This window comes from Dermacentor andersoni, chromosome 11 (assembly GCF_023375885.2).
Source record: "Dermacentor andersoni chromosome 11, qqDerAnde1_hic_scaffold, whole genome shotgun sequence".
In the NCBI taxonomy this organism is placed as follows: Eukaryota; Metazoa; Arthropoda; class Arachnida; order Ixodida; family Ixodidae; genus Dermacentor; species Dermacentor andersoni.
The window spans coordinates 13,688,189-13,707,189 of record NC_092824.1 but is presented as its reverse complement, the minus strand read 5'-3'; the positions used below and the strand labels follow the sequence as shown (position 1 = coordinate 13,707,189).

General features: G+C 45.9%; 1 protein-coding gene across 2 annotated transcripts in view; it reads left to right on the top strand.

The window, feature by feature from the left end:
• LOC126517908 (DNA-binding protein RFX2-like) overlaps positions 1-19,001 on the top strand; it is a 144,563-nt gene that overhangs the window by 57,338 nt on the left and 68,224 nt on the right. The window contains exons 7-8 of one of the 2 annotated variants that reach the window (XM_050167732.2): positions 9,129-9,365; positions 12,032-12,213. In XM_050167732.2, coding sequence (XP_050023689.1) covers positions 9,129-9,365; positions 12,032-12,213 — 419 coding nt within the window. The remainder of the gene's footprint in view (positions 1-9,128; positions 9,366-12,031; positions 12,214-19,001) is intronic. The other variant, XM_050167737.2, reaches the window with a different exon arrangement.

The following is a 19,001-nucleotide window of genomic DNA, read 5'->3' as shown; positions in this document are numbered from 1 at the left end:
GAAATCACAGCACACACACGTCCCGGCAAATTCGGCACCTGCATTTTATTTCCGAATTCATGGCCGACATACGGTACATCGAAGGACCCGTTAATGCGGCTGCCGATGCCCTGTCACGTGTCGACGCGCTTTCCACTGCTGCTGTGGATTTCGACATCATCGCAGAGGCACAACATTCTGACAACGAGCTGCGTGACCTGCGTGCAGGGTCCACATCTCTCTCGTTTGCTGAGGTGCCACTGCCGTTCTCCTCTGGTACGATCGTCTGCGACATGTCAACAGGCTGTGCCCGTCCATTTGTGCCTTCCTCGCACCGTCATCAAGTTTTTGGCAAGCTACACGACTCGAGCCATCCTGGTGTTCGCGCCACTCAGCGCCTCATCACCTCCCGTTATGTGTGGCCCAGCATCAACGCAGATGTCCGCCGCTGGGCTCGAGAATGTCAATGCTGCCAACGTGCAAAAACGACCCGCCACACCAAGTCACCACTTCAACCCTTCCGTCCGCCTGACTCTCGCTTTGATCACGTTCACATCGACATTGTCGGTCCGCTGCCTTCATCGCGCGGTAAACGATACATCCTCACCTGCGTTGACCGCTATACGCGCTGGCCTGAAGCGTTTCCCGTACACGATATTACGGCGCCAACCGTGGCGTCCGTTTTCGTAGCCGGTTGGATATCTCGTTTCGGCTGCCCCAGCGTGGTAACAACCGACCGCGGACGACAATTTGAAAGTGAGCTCTTCGGAGCGTTAACAAGCATCCTCGGTATCCGCTACATCCACACAACTGCATACCATCCGTCAGCAAATGGAATGGTGGAAAGGCTTCACCGCCAGTTGAAAGCCGCCCTCATCGCCCGCGACGCTCGAACTTCATGGGTCGACGACCTGCCGCTAGTTCTACTAGGTATTCGGTCGGCGATAAAAGAAGACCTAGGGTGTACTGCTGCCGAAATGGTCTACGGGACGACACTACGTCTACCCGGTGAATTCTTCACACCACCTGCAGTCCCCAACCTCTCGCCTCCTGCCTACGTTGAGCAACTTCGGTCGCTCTTTGAGCGTTTGCGACCAACATCACCTCGACAGCCCTCCACTTACGACGTTTTCGTAAGCAAAGACCTAGCTGCCTCAAGTCACGTTTTCGTGCGCCGCGAAGGCATCCGGCCCGCCCTCACTGCACCGTACGACGGCCCGTTCGAAGTGCTACAGCGCGGAGAAAAGACTTTTACTGTTTTTGTGAACGGCCGTGAAAACGTGATTTCAATCGACCGTGTGAAACCCGCGTACATGGCAAACTTGTGCGTTCCTCTCGCACTCCCCCCTCGTTCCCCACCCGATTCTCCCCCATCCGTACCCTGCCCCGTGAGTAAACACGTGTCCTGGGCATCAGCGCGACAGCAGCGACCTTTGTATCTACGGGGGGGAGCCCTGTAGAGGATCCGATTCCGCCGCCACCACTGTGAGTGTCTGCACAACGAGCGGATGTTTATGTTCGCGGGCGCCGACCTTCTCGGTGTGGAAGGCACGCACAATAAAGGCTCAGTTTTACCGCCGCTCGGCTGCTCGCCGGTTGCTCTCAAAGTTCGTTCTCTTCTCTCTGCGCGCATCTGTCTATAGCGGACGCAATTCGCGCCCCTATAATTACCATCAATTGTTACATGTTCCTTTGGCTCTTCTCAAGTGCAGTTATTGATGAGTCAGCTCTGCGGAAATCCACAAGGTGGAGGAGCGTACTCGAAAGGGAAGATTGTCATCCACCCGACAGCAGCACGAAGCTATAAAGGAAACCCCTACGGGTTTCTCAGAAAGAAAGCTTCACCATTGAAGAAAAATTTGTCCTCGTCCGGGGTTCAAAATGAAGAAAAATTTGTCCTCGTCCGGAGATCAAATTCGGGATCAGTGCACCCGGGGCCGGTCACCCTACCATCTGATAACCAGGAGGCTAGCAGATTGCAGAGAGAGCGTGCATTAATTGCTGCCTTGAAGTGCTATGGCACTGAATGTGCGAATGTTTTCAGAATTGATTTGCCATATTTAATGTCCCTGCACTCATTTGAGTTGTCATCTAATTCAGCCTCTCTCTCTAACCGCCTGCTTATTTAAGATGGTCGAGCGACCCAGGTTCTGTACACCTTCTTGAAATCTTTGAAAACCCTTGAATTTAGAAATAGAGATTCAAAGGCCCTTAGAGCTCCTTGAATATAAAGCGCTCCTTGAATTCCTTGAAAACTGCAGTTTGGCACGACTACCGAGTATTCAAGGTAGCAATTCAATGTAACAAACTCCTGATCAGCTCTATGCCATGGACATTGTTAACAGGAAAAATTATATATATTCTCTTTTGAGAGTGTCTTTAAGCAGTTGGTCTGGCATGTGCACAAACATTGACAACAGGCTTGTTTAAATTGTTGTTGCATCCTAGTGCTAGACAAAGCCAGATCAAGCAACCAAGCTGTACCAACACTTTTGTTGTTTTTTAGTTGGTTCACATTGCAGCCATCATGGTTGCATTTTTGAGCCGTGGGCTCCAGATATTCCTGGAGGAAAGTAAGCTTCAGGCGTTTGGCTTTAACATGCAGAGTATCTTTGGGTGGAGCCGGACACCTTCGATGAGTGATGTGTGTGATGTGCCAGAAGGTGCACGGGGAATCATTACAATGGGAAAGTTGACTTTCCACCACCTGAATCGCTTGAAGCTTGTGTCCAACTGAGTAGCACACTGAGCTGTAAAAAATGCAGCTAAGAAGGACATTTGAATATATTTTAGTATATGTGTATGAATAATGTGTGTTTCAGTGTACCTGAATCTTGGCCTGCAGCAACCTTGAAATCCTTGAATTTTTCTTCATTTTTGAGATGAATGTTCTGTACAAACTCTGATGACAACCTTTGAGAGGTGTCTGTCCCAAATTGAAGCCCCGGTCCAAGGCCAATTTTTCTTTGGCAACAAAGCTTTTTTTCTGATAACCTTGTAGCTTCATGCTACTGATGAAAACGTTGTCCTTTCATTCCTTTGTTATTCTGCAAAATTCAGACCTGTAGGCTAGAACCAGTAGAACACGCTGATTGCATACTTTCTTTTTTCCGTGGTTATCAGCAAGCTGCTGTTCTTTGCGTGAGAAAGCCTGTCGAACCATTTTTATTCGTATCAAGTTGGGTTTGCATGCTTATTATTTGCAAGTTGCTGGTGCTCTTGTGGTTTTTGCTTGTGCATGTGCTTTCAAAACTGTGGTAACTTATAGCACACTTCATTTTGGCTCAAGGACGGCAGTGGTTGTCACTTGGTTGGACCATTGTGTAGCCTGAGCAGCTTTAGGAATGGTTGTTTTGTTAAGAGACAATCATGACACACTCTTTGGAGATATACAGGAAACTTTTTTGTAGACTATACAGAATTTTTGAAAATCGCCTCTTGCAGGTGGCACAGTTCTAATCCTTGAACTGGATACTCAAAGAGATGAACACTACTACCACAAGATATCAAAGTGTGTAATCTACTAAGCCACAAAATTTCAGTAAGTTTCTTACTAATTACTTTATGGCACATGTAATTTATTAATTGTACCCGGTGAGCTTACAAAGCACTTCAAAGCAATTCTGAGAATGGCACCAGTTTCAAAATTGCACTGTAAAGCTTGTAGTAAATGTCCACTGTTGTTCCACTTACTTTAACAAAACATCATTTTATACATTGAAGCACGAAAGTAACCTGACCACTGATGTATTTATTTTGTTGCCTGCTTTGAAAATGAATATCCTGAAGCTAGTGTCTGTTTGTAAATTTGTCTTTAAGTGGATACGCCTTGCAAACTCACCAGCTGCAGTTCATCAATTGCAATAAGTGCCATAAAGTAATTAATTAAATGTGAATGTTTGATAATTTGTACATTTTGCATCTTGATTTCTTGTGCAAGTTAGGTATATCCATCGCCGTGAGTAATCCAGCTCAAGGACTAGAATAGTACTATCTGTCACAGGTGATCTTTAAGAATAGTGTGCCCAGTGAGTGCGTGCCTAATGTGTGTTGAGCACCCTGTGCACCTTGTAGTACTTCCTTAATTGCAAAAGATAATTGTGACTATCTCTTCCACAATTTGCAAGGTCGTTGTAGACATTATCGAGCGTATTTTTGAGTAGTCAGGGAAAGCTTTTTGACTTTTTTGGACAGTATTTGTGGCTTTAAAGTGTGGGCATGCGTACCATTATTTTGAAGAGTTGAAGCAGTAGAGTAAATCCTGTAAAATATACCACCGCAAGAACTGCGTGTGATTTATATTAGTGCAAGCAACAGCAAACAGAATGCTACAGGGACTCTGTAGTCCAAACAAGACAAAAGATCACAGGAAGACAGAGGCTTGAAATTAATGGCAGTGGTCAAACAAAGAATGTCGCTGCAGCCAACATTTCAACAGGCGGCAAAGTCTCCTTGTCAAAACAGCTCTAGCGTTGGCTCCAGCGATGTTCCTTGTTCGACCGCTGTTATTGACTAGTAACTCTGCATGTATCTTTAAGAACGCTGTTTAAGAACATGCTCTTGACATAGTATTCAGCCCGGCCAGGCATGTGCACAAAAGCATGTGAACAACAAACTAGTTATTGGACATTTCAAAGCCCCTGGACATTTCTGGAAGCCCCTGCTGTCATCGCAGCATTGCTTCTCTCACACAGCTTTTCGTGTTGATTTACTGTGCGTGCACCTATGGTCATCATTTGTTTACAGGGTTTTTGCGCACCGTGGCTCAGAACCTAGTGAAGAAAGTCTAAAACCTAACTCTAGATGTGCGTTTGTCGCTTAGAAGGCCGGAAAGAACACTCAACACTTAATAAATGGATCTCACCTTGTTCGTATAGCCACACTTGATAGAAAACTTGAGCTGCGTGTTTGCAGTCCACTGCAAATCGTCATCAAATAGGTCTGCATTGGTCATATTGGTATGTGCTAACAAATTGCATACAAATGCTCAACAGGAACACTATTATGCGTGCACTCGAAACTCATGGTGGCAGCATAAGGCAGAACACTGCCCTCTCTACACATCAAATTGAGCAGATTGTCGCGGTGCATCCACTTTGCTTTGTTGGCATATTACAGCCAAGCTGACTGCGCGTCGCCTGTGCCCCTTGGAGATGAACTAATACTAATAGATAATGTGAAATGAAAACAGTTGTCTGTGATGGCAGGTCAGTTCTGTGGAATTCCGCAAGGTGAAGGAAGGTTCATGAAAGAAAAAAATCGAACAAAGCACAAGGGGTTTCCAGCAGAACGCACTAACATGGACACAAAGGGACTACGACACATCAGCATGTGTCGTCGTCCTTTTTTGTCCATCTCAGTGCTTTCGGCTGGAAACTGTTTGTGCTATGTGCAACCAACAAGCTCAGGCAAACACTATTTTGAAAAAATTGAATGCCTGAGCATGTGTAGTCTGAGCGATGTGGACCATGAGTGACACTCTGAGATTCTGGGCATCAGTATGAAATCTTGTGCACTTTAAGAAGTGTACTATGTACAGTTCAAAGGGGAACCTAAAGATCATCTTCCTTGATGCTTCAAATTACTAGTAGCCTTTATATGTCACTTATCAAACAGTGGTCTTTGAGTTTATAGCAGATGCACAACAAGCTAAGCTCTCATCCATACAGCCTAGCCAAACATTCCACTTGTTAGTGAGTCGATTTTAAAGGGCCTTTCCAGTTAAATTGGTAGTTCATTTTGGACGAGTTCTGCACAAATGAGGCAATTTGCAGTGTTTTCTTTCTTAAATCCTGAGTCGGTGCAGTATTTCCCAATTTCGTCGAGAATATATCGGAGGTGTCCGCCATCTGTAGTGGCTCAAAAAGAAAGAAAGAAAAGTTGATTTCTTCAGTAGAAAGAACAGTGGCATCATTTCTTACCACGGAGCTAGACCTGCTGAACTTGGACAAAGAAGTCTGCAGGAGTTCAAATTATGAAAGTCAGCTTAAATATTGCTATGAGCCATTTCAAGTGGATGTGCCTTGCGGGTCCACCAGCTACACTTCGTAAATTGAGTTTACGAATTTTTCTATGTCCTTTGTGTTTTTAGCGCCCTAAGTTTTTATTACAGTTAACTCTCACTTGAGTGAACTTCAAGAGACCGAAGGAAATAGTTCACTTAACTCACTAGACCAACATAAGACATGGCATACAGAGTCAAAAGTTTGAAGTGCAATTCATGGAGGAAAATACATGGCATCCATAGTGTTAGAAATGTGTGAAATGGAATTTGTACATATAAACAAGTACAAGGTTCACAACAGTTATAATGCTGCCTTTATCACATAGAAAAAAAATCTGTAACCTTCTTCTGCACTTGCACTTTTAAAGCATAGGAAGTAGCAAAACTGTCCAAAGAGTCAATGTTTTTGTACACTTCTTCTGGCACAGCTTGCTGTTGAGACACAAAGTCTCTAAACTTTCCAATGTACCCTACAACCTCAGCTAGAGTTATAGGGCTTGAAACTGGCTCGGCAGCTGCCTCTTCTTCGTCTTCTTCGCCTCTTCTTCAAAAGAAGGAGACGACGACCATACACATAGAAACATACAGCACGTGGTTTATGGTGTGACAGATCGCCGTTTTGCTCTGGCGGCATTGTAAGCGCCAGCGATGTTACTTTGTTCATGGCCTCCGAGATTACATATTTGCTCGTCTTGTGCGGATGATCTCAGTGGCCATGCCTCGTTGGCGTTCGTTTTCCACGCCGCCGCTTTGCCCCAGGGGCTCTGTAGCGCCAGCGACGTTACATTGCTGCTGGAGCGGCGATTTGATGAGGGTGGGCATTGGTTTTGATCGTAAAAATAAGCCTTGGTCCTCTGAGCGAGTTCGTTAAACTGAAATATTGACTGTTCCGAAATTCATTTAAGTGAAACATTTTTGCATAGAATCTATAAGAAACCTGCCGGGGATTTTTCAAAAGCTCGTTATTCTGAAATATTCGATAAAGCGACGTTCGGACAACTGAGAGTTTACTGTATAAGGCATCACCAACTAGCCCACCTATCCATCCTCCATTTTGATACTACTGCTATTTCCATTTTATGCCATTAATGCTAACAAGTTTAAGCAGATTGTTATTTTTGCATGTGAATCTCGGCATTGTAGTAAAAGCACTCGGAAATCACTGTAGAATGTCTCGGAGATACGAGTCCAGTCGTACGTCAGTCAGGCAAGTGCCAAGTTGCTTAACACATTTGTGCACAGCTGCTAGTATGGCGACCTATAATAAATAATGTGGCTTATAGTGCGTGGAAGGATGAGGACACAGAAAGACGTGGTATGGACAAGCGCTGACTTACGACAGTGTTTATTTCGAGTAAGAGAACCACATATGTAGGCAACCATGTCTTTCTGTGTCCTCGTCCATTCGTGTTTTGTAAGACTCTTTATGTAATACCAACACACCCAAAACGCTGCGTTACTGTAATAAATAATTTCCTGTATCTCTGAAGTCTGTGCGTCTTTACCTTACAATTGTGTTCCAATTACTTCTGGACATGAAAACGTTTTTCAAGATCTTGAAGGCATTTTTGGCTTTGATAAAATCCTTAAGAGGAAGCTTTAGCTCGGGTGCTCCTATCCAAATACATGTAAAAGGAGAATTCGTTTTTCTCGACAACCACTGCACCAAATTTGACGAGGTTTGTTGCATTTAAAAGAAAAACTTAAAATCTAGTGACTGTTCATTTCGAATATTTGAGTTAGGTTGTCAATTTTTTATTAAAAATTCGCAAAACTCGAAAATTTTCTAAATATGAAACTATCAAGTTTACAACTCTTTAACTCAACGAGAAATGATAATACAATTCTGTGAATTGCATCTAACAGAACATCTAAAGCGGACAAAATTGATATTGTCACGTGGTGGTGACGTTTTGAAGAACACAGTAGCAATACTGTGAACGACAAAACCAACTTTTATTGGGCGAACCTGTGCCCACAAAACAGGCTACACTTATAGCACAACGATAGCGGCGAACCCGGTCGGCGATCGTCGAAAATCTGATCAGCGGGTCAATCGCGTCGGCTTTTATACAGCAGTCGTCGAATGTTCCATACTAATCGTTGGGACCCGCGTGCCTTTCATAAAGTTCTACACCATTCGCGTCAGGCGATGAAATCAGATAACACAAGGTTCGGCGACAACAGACAGCGGATAGAAGCATCGATAACTTTCCAGAAACTTCGGATACATGCAGGCGTGTCCTGCGCTGTGCAATAACATTTGTTAGGCGGCGAAACGTGGTCGCCCGATAAAGATAAGTACACGTGTCAATATGTTACACATGAATATAAAAAAATTTTATAATAGGGAAATAAAACATTTGCAAAATTCTTCTAACCAACGTAACAGATTCATGTAAGATGTAAAATGACATATTGAATTTGTCCGCTTTGAATGATCTAATGGATGCCCTTTACAGAACCACGATATCAGTCCTTGATGCAGATCTATGAATTTGTAAACTTCGTGCTTCTATATTTTTCAAACGATCAAATATTTGAAAATCGTTTTAAGAAAATTCAAGCCCTAAATAGAAGTTTCGCTTCCAACAGTCACTAGAATTTAGCTTTCTCGTTCAAATGCAACAAATTTCATTAAAATCGGTCCAGGGGTTATCTCATAAAAACGTTTTTGCGTTTTACATGTATTTGAACAGGCTGCGTCGGAGTTGGGCCTGAGCTAAAGCTTCCTCTTAAATTTTTGTTTTTGGCTATGCTTATGAGCATATTGTTTGGACTTCTGGCCCTATAATGTTAATGCAATCCAAAAATCAAGCCTGTCCTATCCTGTTTGCACCTTTGTGGAGCTGTGCTTGCCAAGTCATTTGTGTCTGTGTGTGCGCATGCTCAATACAAAACGAAATTGCCTGTTGTTGTGGAGAGTGTTTTGTTTTCAAGTTGCCCAGCATAATGTTTCTTTAGTAAAGATCTTGACACATAAAAATCCTGTCACTTTTTTTCTACGAAAGTTGCTGCAAACTGTGTAACACCTGCACCCAGCTATTTCTGTTGTGCAGTTGTATGCGAAGTCCGCGGTGTGTGTGTTTGTGTGTGAGGGTGCCACGCACACCGTCAGTGGCATGGGCGGTGACTATGGCCGCAGGATGACCAGCGCAAAGTGGTTGAGATGATGTCGGCCTACCCTGGAGACCAGTGTGTGGTGCAAACACTACAGGAGGCATCGCCCATGCCTCTGGCCGCAGCTGCGGCTACAACTCCTGCCACTGCGGCCACCGTGGTTACGGCCACTGCATCGGTTGGCAGCTCCTCCCAGCACTCGCCGTCATCTGGTGGCAGCAGTGGGCAACACCAGAACATACGCGACATGGACATCATCCACGTATGTGTGTCACCTGCGGAGAAGGCTCTTAGTTCCTTGGCTGAGCCAGGAATTGTTTTTGTTTGTTTGTTTGTTTGATTCTATAGTGGAATGGAATGGGCACCATGATTTTTGTCGTCATCAACCTATCACACTTGTGTGGTAGTGTACGGGTCTGTGGGCGTACTGTTAAGAAGCACTGAACCTAGAACGCAGTAGTAAGAAGAAACAGTTGTAAAGTTTTGCTTGCCCAGTTATTGTACTTTTTTGTAGCATCCCTGTTTCAAACTTTCAACAGCGCTGCAGCCAGGGGGTGCTTCACTATCTAGTTCCTGCAGCCATGCTTCTCCTGCCACATTATTTTGTATGCATTCAAAAATGGCAAGCTTACCATGCAGTGAAGCCTCTTGTGTACCGTGGTGAAACATACTGGTAGCAGTAGGGGCAAACCTGGCATGTAGAGTAGCTGCCAGCAATGAAGCGAAAAGTCTAGTCTGCCCAAAAGTAGCCTTTTCGCTAGGGTTGATGCTACAGCAGCCATATACTTTTGAGCATTTTTACAATGAACATCTTTACAATGAACATTTATGCTATGAAATGAACCATATAGCAAAGGCGACACAAGGACATAGGTGCTATCTTGTAGTGATGCTATAACTTCTTTATGCCTTCTGCCACCATTAGCCTTCTGCCATTCGTAAAAAATTACTAAAGTGTGCCCATTCTGTTTCTCAGTCGCATGATGCCAAGAATCCACAAAAACCTTAAATATCCTAATGGCATTTGCACACTCATTATGCAAAGCAGCAGGCGTAAATTTTTGCCACTGCCGAAAACGGGGACATTGCAGAAGGCATTAAATATGGCTTCCCCCCTTCTTGCTATGGCACTGCAACATTCTATCTCGTGCATGTATTGTCAGCACGACTGTGACAAATTTGCCTATTTAACAAATTCAGCTATGCACCTCTGGTCATATTTTGCTGTTTTAGAGCAAAAACGTGCTTTAGCACCTCACTTCATTGCAATTTTGCTGTCATTGTTGGACTTTGGTGTAAGTTTGTGTTAGCATCAAAATCCAGCCTGTTCCTCAATAACAGAACTAGGAAATGGGCATCATTGCACTTTTACCTTGAAGTGCAACACTGTAAAAGCTGCATTTGACTCCCTGCGGCTGTTCTATGTGTCACTGCCAGGATTTTAAGCTGAGCACACTGTCTCCATCAACAGCATTACATTGGTAATAATCAGTTATTCTATGGAGCAGAGTATGTAGAAAAAAAAATATTGATCTTCATTAATTTGCTTGTTCTTCACAATATCTTCCACTTTCCCCAAAAGAGTAAGCTTCTATTATATAATTTGCTAATCTGGCCCATACTTGAATATACCTCAGTTGTCTGGTTCCTGCACCATCTCTAATTCAAAAGAACTTGGTGTAGTACAAAACAAAAAGGCTGTGTGCTTTATATGCCGCAGGTAAGACCTCTCCCCGTCCTGTGCTCTCCCTTCATTAAACTTATAACCACTTTCTGTTTACAGTGAAATTTATTCACTGAAGTTTATGTACAATATCATTTACTCTTCATGTTTGCTTTCATATAGCGAATACTCATATGTTGCTAAACGGTCTTTGACTCGCAGTTATCATGAACTTAACCTCAAACCATTCTTCTTTCGCACTAACACGTTTAAGTATAGTTTATCCCACGAACTAGTGACCTATACAATTATTTACGTGACAATATCCGTTCCCGGCCATCAAAGAAATTTTTTGCTGCACTCGCTAGCAGTACAGCCTAATATTATTTTCTCTATTTTTGTATGTTTTCTAATTGCGTTGCTAGGAGCTTACTCTTTTGAAACTTGTACTTTGGACTTGTACCCACTCCTTCAATGGCCCTTCCTAGGCAGCAGTATGTTCAAATAAATAAATAGTTGCATATTGTGAGAGAGACCAAAGTGAAAAGCCGTTACATGTTTGCGGAGGTCATATTTTTGACAGTTTTCATAAAAAAGCACTAAAGACAAAGACAAAAAAGACATACATACGACAGGACAGGCGCTGAACTTCAAACTGGCATTTATTTCAAATAATCATCTGAACTGATTGACCATACAGTAGTATGTATGAACTGTATGACTTATACAATTTTTGTATGATGATGTGTGCATGATGTACCCGATGCGCAGGGCTTAAATAGATGATTGTTTGAAAAAAATGCCAGTTGGAAGTTCAGCGCCCATCCTGTCATATGTGTGCCTTTTTGTCTTCATCCTTAACACTTCTTTATGAAAACTGTCACGATGAACGAACTCGTGCAAAGCAACGTATTGTCCCATTTTTGGCACTCGCAGTAACAGAGCAACAATGCTGTTACCAAACACAGCCAGCAGACACTCTTCTTCGCTTGAGCAATACAGAATGCAACATATAAACAAATGGATATGAGGTGCATGTCACACACATACAAAAGTAAACATCTGCTCATGGTTAGAAGAAAGTGTGATTTTCTTTGACACTCTTATTTTTGGCTTATTTAGTTCTTAAGGGACCCACTGAAGTGATCTGTTCGATGAGGGATATTTCGGGTCCCTCCTCGCCTTGTTATAAATCTGTATGACTGTACTGCAGCATGAGCCACTACTTGTTCCAAGGGTTCTACTGAGACCGCTGGCCCATGCAGGTGCAGTGGTTGATCGACAACTACGAGACGGCGGAGGGGGTGTCGTTGCCGCGGAGCACGCTATACAACCACTACCTGCGGCACTGCGGGGAACACAAGCTGGAACCCGTCAATGCCGCTTCCTTTGGAAAGCTCATCCGCTCCGTTTTCCTCGGCCTGCGCACACGACGACTCGGCACCCGGTGAGGCCTCCCCACCCCACTGTACCGCCAATGCAGCGAGTTAACTCCTTGAAGAATGCTTCGCATAACATCGATTTCCACAGCATGAGGGATCTGCATAATTTTTTAATCATCTATATTGCCACAAAACATAATATGGGACTAAAGTTACAGTGGAAACCCTCCAATACATTTTCCACAGGACTGTTAGAAAACGAAAACTTAATACCCAGGAAGCATATCACGCAAAAATGCTGTTACCATCATTCCAACATGCTGTTAAATGCTAAAACAAAGACGCTATGTGGCTCTGCCTCCAAAGGATTTATAGTCTCCACCTGTCAATGTGGGCTCGATGGAGCCCCCCTAAAGGTCCAAAATGCCAGATTCAGCAGAGAAGGAGCAACTTATTCCAGAAGTGGCTGAAGAAGGTGTCACTTTCAGGAATACCTTATTTTTTGCAAGATTTCGCGTGACTAGCACTAGACACATCGGCATCTACGAGTGAAGCCTTTCTTGACACAGTGCCAAACAGTGTCAAGCACAGTCATATCACAATGCCAGGATCGCCGTTGCCCGTCGACATGTCCAGTGCTGTGAGACTTCATAGCAATGTACAAGAACAATTTTGCCTCTGGACTGCTAAATTTACACAACCGCCACATTGAAACACAACATAAGTTGTGTGAACATTACAGAATGGTGACATGCCAAATGGGAGCATAATCCATAGGAGTCAGTGGGCTTTAAGTCGAGACCGTGAAAATGCAACAGCAAGGAATGTATCAATCAGGTTCTACTGTATTGCAGTCAACATCTGATCTTTCAGATTTCTTAGGGGCCGCAAAAACGTCTGAAAAATCAGGCTGTGGGAAAAAAAAAGGAGTGCATGCTGTTTACCGCCCCCAAGGACTCAAATCGCCCCGGGCACGTATGAAATAGCTCTAAAGGCCTGCCAGTACACTTACTAACCATATCGGTTCTCATACTATGACAGGAAGTGGCAGGTGCACGCCTGTGTAATTAAGGAATACATACCATGACCCTCGACAGTTGCTGCTTCCTACTCTTGGTGTGCTTCACCCCTTAGCATTATTGTATTGAGGCGAAGCTGACTCTCAGGGACTGGCATGCAACGCGGCCTGCTTTCCAAGCTTCGAAGCCATTGGTGAGGATTACAAAGGTGGAGTCAGTGCTATTGCTGACAGTGGTGAATTCTTTCAATGAAAAACATGGGACCGAACAGCAAGAAGGGTGGAAGCGAGTGTCGAAGCAGGTAGGGCTGGTGTTGCCGTGGTGGTGGCTACGGTTGGCAGAACATCTGCTTGCGAGAGTGCCTGTTTGAGGCGGCGAGATAATCAAAATGGGTCTTAACTCAGCGTCCGATCGCTGTTTAGCGAGCAGATCCGGCCCGCTGAAGGCTCCCAGAAAGGCGCTGTCGTTTTCCTGGTCAGAATTCTGACATTCAACAGGTGCTCGTGATAACGTGTCAGCATCTTCATGTTTTCTGCCTGACTTCTATACGATGGTGATGTTAAATTTCTGGAGTCTCAGACTCCAACGTGCCAGTCGTCCAGAAGGGTCTCGGAGGTTGGTCAACCAGCACAAAGCGTGATGGTCGGTCACAACGTTAAATGGCCGCCCGTAAAGATACGGCCTAAACTTTGTGGTAGCCCAAATAACCATGAAGCACTCCTGCTCTGTGGTGGAATAATTGGATTCGGCGCATGAAAGAGTGCGGCTCGCGTAGGCGATAACTCGTTCAGTCCCTTCTTACCGTTGCACCTGGATTGCTCCGAGACCGATATTGGTGCCGTCACTGCGTACTTCTGTGTCAGCATCCTCATCAAAATGACCGAGCACGGGAGAAGACAATCGACGTTGTAGCTCCGCAAAGGCGGTCTGTTCTTCATCAGTCCAGAAAAATGGCATGTCGTCACGCGTAAGGCGAAATAGCGGCTCTGCAATCTTCGAAAAATTTTCAATGAAGCGTCGATAATATGCACACAACACCAAAAATCGTCGGACACTTGTCGGTTGGAGCGGGAAAAGCTGCTACGGCAGCAGTCTTCTCGGGATCGGGCCGAACACCTGCCGCACTTACGCCGTGACCAAGGAGATTCAGTTCCTCGTAACCAAAATGGCATTTCTCTGGCTTGAGTGTAAGGTCAGCCGATCGAATGGCTTCGAGTACATTCAGAAAGCGTCGAAAGTGCTCGTCAAAAGTTTCCGAAAAGACAACGACATCATTGAGATAGACGAGGCAGGTTTTCCATTTGAGGTCAATAGAACGGTATCCATCATTCTCTGGAATGTGGCTGGAGCGGAACAGAGGCTGAAAGGGAGTACTCTAAATTCGTAAAGGCCGTCCGGAGTCACGATAGCAGTTTTGTCGCGGTCACGCTCATCTGCTTAAATTTGCCAGTAGCCACTTTTCAGATCGATTGAGGAGAAATACTTCGCGCGCGTCAGCCTGTCCAGAGAATTGTCGATACGAGGCAATGGGTACACGTCTTTCTTTGTGATGTTTAGCTTCCGGTAGTCAACACAAAATGGAAGCATGCCATCTTTCTTTTTAACAAGAATGACTGGCGATGACCAGGGAGTGCATGAAGGCTGGATTATGTCTTCCTGAAGCATTTCCTTCACCTGCGTTTGAATCGCATGTTGTTCGGTCAGGGAACCACGATAAGGCTGTTGCTGTATGGGGGGCTTGTCGTCATAGGTGATGATACGGTGTTTCGTAATCGATGTTTGACGTATCTTCGGCGGCCGTGCAAAGCAAGAGTGGAACTCAAGCAACAGATCGCGCAGGGGTTGTCTGTTCTCTTCAGGAAGCGTTGGAACTAATGTCGACGTTGCGTAGAGGTGCTTCAGCAGTGCCGATTGCCTAGGAAACAAAACACTCAGTGACATCGGCGATTGGGTCAGCGTAGGCGATGACAGTACCGGGGAAAAGGTGCTGGTGTTCGTAGCTGAAGTTCGTGACAAGAACGTCACAGTGGCCATCGTGGAGATCGACAAGGCTTCTTGCTACGCAAACACCATGAGAAAGCAGGAGAGAGCGATTGCTTTCTGCGACCGCTTCACCGTGTACGAGCCTGTCACATGCCACTTGAACCACGACACTTGCATGCGGTGGTAACGTGACAGCGTCATCAATGACGCGAAGAGATGCTCGAGGGTGGATGGTGTTGGTCGTCGCTGTGGCGTTCTTTGTCGAGAAAGTGACGAGGCGATGTCAAATGTTGATGATAGCTACGTGCCCCCTGAGAAACTCCATGCCGATGATTAAGTCTCGAGAACACTGAGCGAGAATGCTCAAACTGGCAACAAACGTCGAGCCGCGAATCTATATTCGTGCCGTGCACATGCCAAGTGGTGTGACGATGTGCCTGCCAGCTGTACGAACTGGCGTTTTATTCCAATGTGTGATCACTTTCTTCAGAAGGGTGGCCAACTTTTCGCTGATTATAGAATAATCCGCCCCAGTGTCCTCTAAAGCAGTCAATTCATGACCGTCGAGCAGTACAGGAATGTCCAAACAAATTCTTCTTCTGTAATCAGCAGGTACTGTTGTCGTCGATGTATTGTCGGTCCGCGTGCGCGTCAGTAGGGGTCCTTGAGCACGTCCAGACTGAGCGGCCTCGCCCCCAAAGGTCGCTGTGGTTTGTTTTCCCGACGTGGGCTGAGCGACCGACCCTGAACCACGCTCGAATACGTACGGCGAGTCGGAGAAAACCGCCGTGGCGAAGGGGGGCATGACTAGTGTTGAGCTGATGGAGATCCACGCTGCTGGGCAACGTATTCTTCAATTTCAGGAGGACGCTGGCCGAACCTAGGTCGCCGCGAGTTCGCTGAGAATATGTGCAGTCCAAGCTTGCTATGGCGCACTTATCGGTAGACCCAGCTTCGCCACAGTGAAAGCAAAGGGGACAGCAATCAGGTGCCCACCACACGTCTGATTTCCTTGGGGCTTGTCGGTGGTCCTGGTAATACGAGGAAGCTTGGACGGGCTCTAGCATGGCCGGGCGCGTGGCACGAAGCGGGGAGGGCGGTGGGGCAGGTTGCCTCAAAGCTTGTGAATATGACATACGGGGGCAGTCATTTCTTAGCAGTCAAGCTTCTGTGTTGAAGGGTGGTTCTCTTAGTGCATGCTGGACTTCGTCACGGAGAATGCTGGACAAGGAGCTGAGCGTCGGCTGTGAGGGTACCGACAGATTCTGGAGTTCTTCGCGGATTACGGAACGAATGAGCTCTCGAAAGAAATCAACGTGTCCCCAGAGAGCTCCGAAGAAGTCCATAGGTGAGGCAGTGTTCACTTGGCGTTCGTATGATGGTGTCCGCTGTCGAAGAGTCTGTTTCATGGTGATGGCCTCGGAAAGAAATTCTGATAGTCTTGGGAGGACTGCACACGAGACTGCCGAACAGCTGCACTTTCACTCCGCGCATCAGGTACCACACCTTCTTTTCTTCCGACATGCTGGGGTCGGCTTGTCGAAAGAGACGCGTCATGTCCTCGACATACATTGTGACACCCTCGTTCGGCATTTGTATACAGGACTGGAGATCACGTTCAGCTCGCATACGTCTCAAGAATCCGGCGTTTGAATTCTGCCCATGAAGTTAGGACATCTGCACGGTTCTCATACCTAACACGTGCGCCATCGTTAAGGCTGAAATATATGTTTTTCAGTTTGTCTGCGTCATCCCACTTGTTGAACGCGGCAACACATTCATAGTGCACCAGCCAATCTTCAACATCCTCATGTATGGCGCCGTGGAAGGGATTCGGCGTTCGCGGATTGAGTAGCGTACAATGAATCGGCGTTGTGCCTTCCCTACCGGTTGGGGTGATCGGAGCTGCCATCTTCTCTGGGAGGAGTCCAAACTCAGGGGCTTGTCCACGGATCCATCTGCTGGCGCGGTGTACAGGCGTAACCACCGGTACGGGGCTGGTGCTCCTGCTGCTCAGAGGGGTTTGGTGCATAGATTAGATTACCCAGCACCTCCACCAGTTTGTCACGTGCTAAGGCAAGAGTAAGAAGCAGTATCAGCAGCCAGACACGAAAATGTCAGACACAAAAGGGACGGTTCTCCAGCTGGCACGTGATCTTTGACTTCGTCGTTTTCAATCGCCGTTTTTGCTGGGCACGCAACGCTGGTTCAAAACACCAGATGGCAATATTAAGGTAATATTTAGGTTCCCCAGACCCCCCTGTCATGCGTCTGATAGAATTGTTTCGCAAGTTTGAAAAAAATTGCAAATAAGCAAAAATGAAACCGAGACCTGACTAAGCAGCCGAGCGAACCTGTTCGTGTGACGTCACGGGTGTCTCCACTGGGGAAGGCACGCAAGGCTTGCTGGTCTTACTCGCTGGTAGCGAAGAGCAGACGCTTGGCTGAATCGTGAATGCACCGGATCGTGGGATGGCAATGTCAGCTGCACCAGCTCTTCAGATCTGTCAAACATTGACAAGTATGATTCTGACGAATTCGATAACCACGAATCGCTGTTCGCATTCGACCCACCATCGTGAGAGCCGGAGCCCGTGTGCTACATATCGTGCTGCAACATGAAGAACAAGGGTAGCCCAAACCATAGATTTTATACATTCTGCTTGCTATTTTAGGTGTATACCCCTCCTCAGGGAAACACTTCACATGCTCACTCTAAGATGTGGAACACTACTTTCCGCGTTTGTATCTCGGAAAAACGCCGCTGGAAGTCCAAAGCTCTTAATGGTGCATTTGTTTACATCGATCGGCAGGTGCAGCGACCACTCGTCGTTCGCTTGAGATAGAATACTAACCGCTCATCGTTGACATCAAATAATCTCAGAACATAACAAAACAGGCAGATTTTGTGCATGTAAGCACCGTTGGGTCACTCTGAATCGCGCTGATATGAGCGACCATGCACCTTTGAAAACAGCGAGCTGGAGACTGTAGTACGAGAGCGTTATGCTGCCTACTTATCATTTTTCGTATTCTCTTCATGCACACAATATGTTCCGTAAAGTGGACATAGATGAAGGCTTTGTGTGTGTGATCGTTCATTTAGAGAACGCGTAGTTTTCTCGCGGAAATGTCGATGCCAGTATAGACACCGTTGGCAGCTGAACGAGGCAGTTGTTTATGCTGCTGTATCGAAGGGGCCTACGCTCACTGCCCATTTGGTATACGAGGCAAGCAGTGCATCTCAGAAGCTAAATAATGAGTCGCATGACAATGCGTAAAAATACACCCATCTTTGTAGTCGCATTTAATTTAGGGAAGTGCCAGTGAGTGCCGTGGACTGCTTCCTGCTGAAAACGGCAGCGTACCGGTGTCAATACTGCTCTGTGTCATCGCTTCTCGCTTTTTGTGTGTGCACTGTACGAAATTAGAAATGGTTTATTTCAAATCTGTATGGGCAAAACTGAACCACAGTAGTAGTGTTCTTCATCCTGATGGCTTAATTAGCTTCAGGTCAGTCGCCCAGGTCCGCCAGCAGCAGACGCATGAACTACGTGACTCTGACACATAGGCCTAACCTCGGCTGAATGCGATCGGCATTGGCTGAAACTGTGTGTGCGGATGGCGAGGGCTGAAGTTCATATAGCCAACAACGCAACACCACTTGCCAGCCCCACATCACTTGCCCGTCCACAGGGACCACAAGTTCTCGTGACAGCAACTTCTCACGCCAAGCACTAGCTCACGATCGTCGACTCCTCCGCACTCTCATCACTGTCATCTGCATGATCCCGGCATGCTCTGAGTGGGACTCTCCCGATGTTATACACAATGTTGCCTGTAACTGAGTA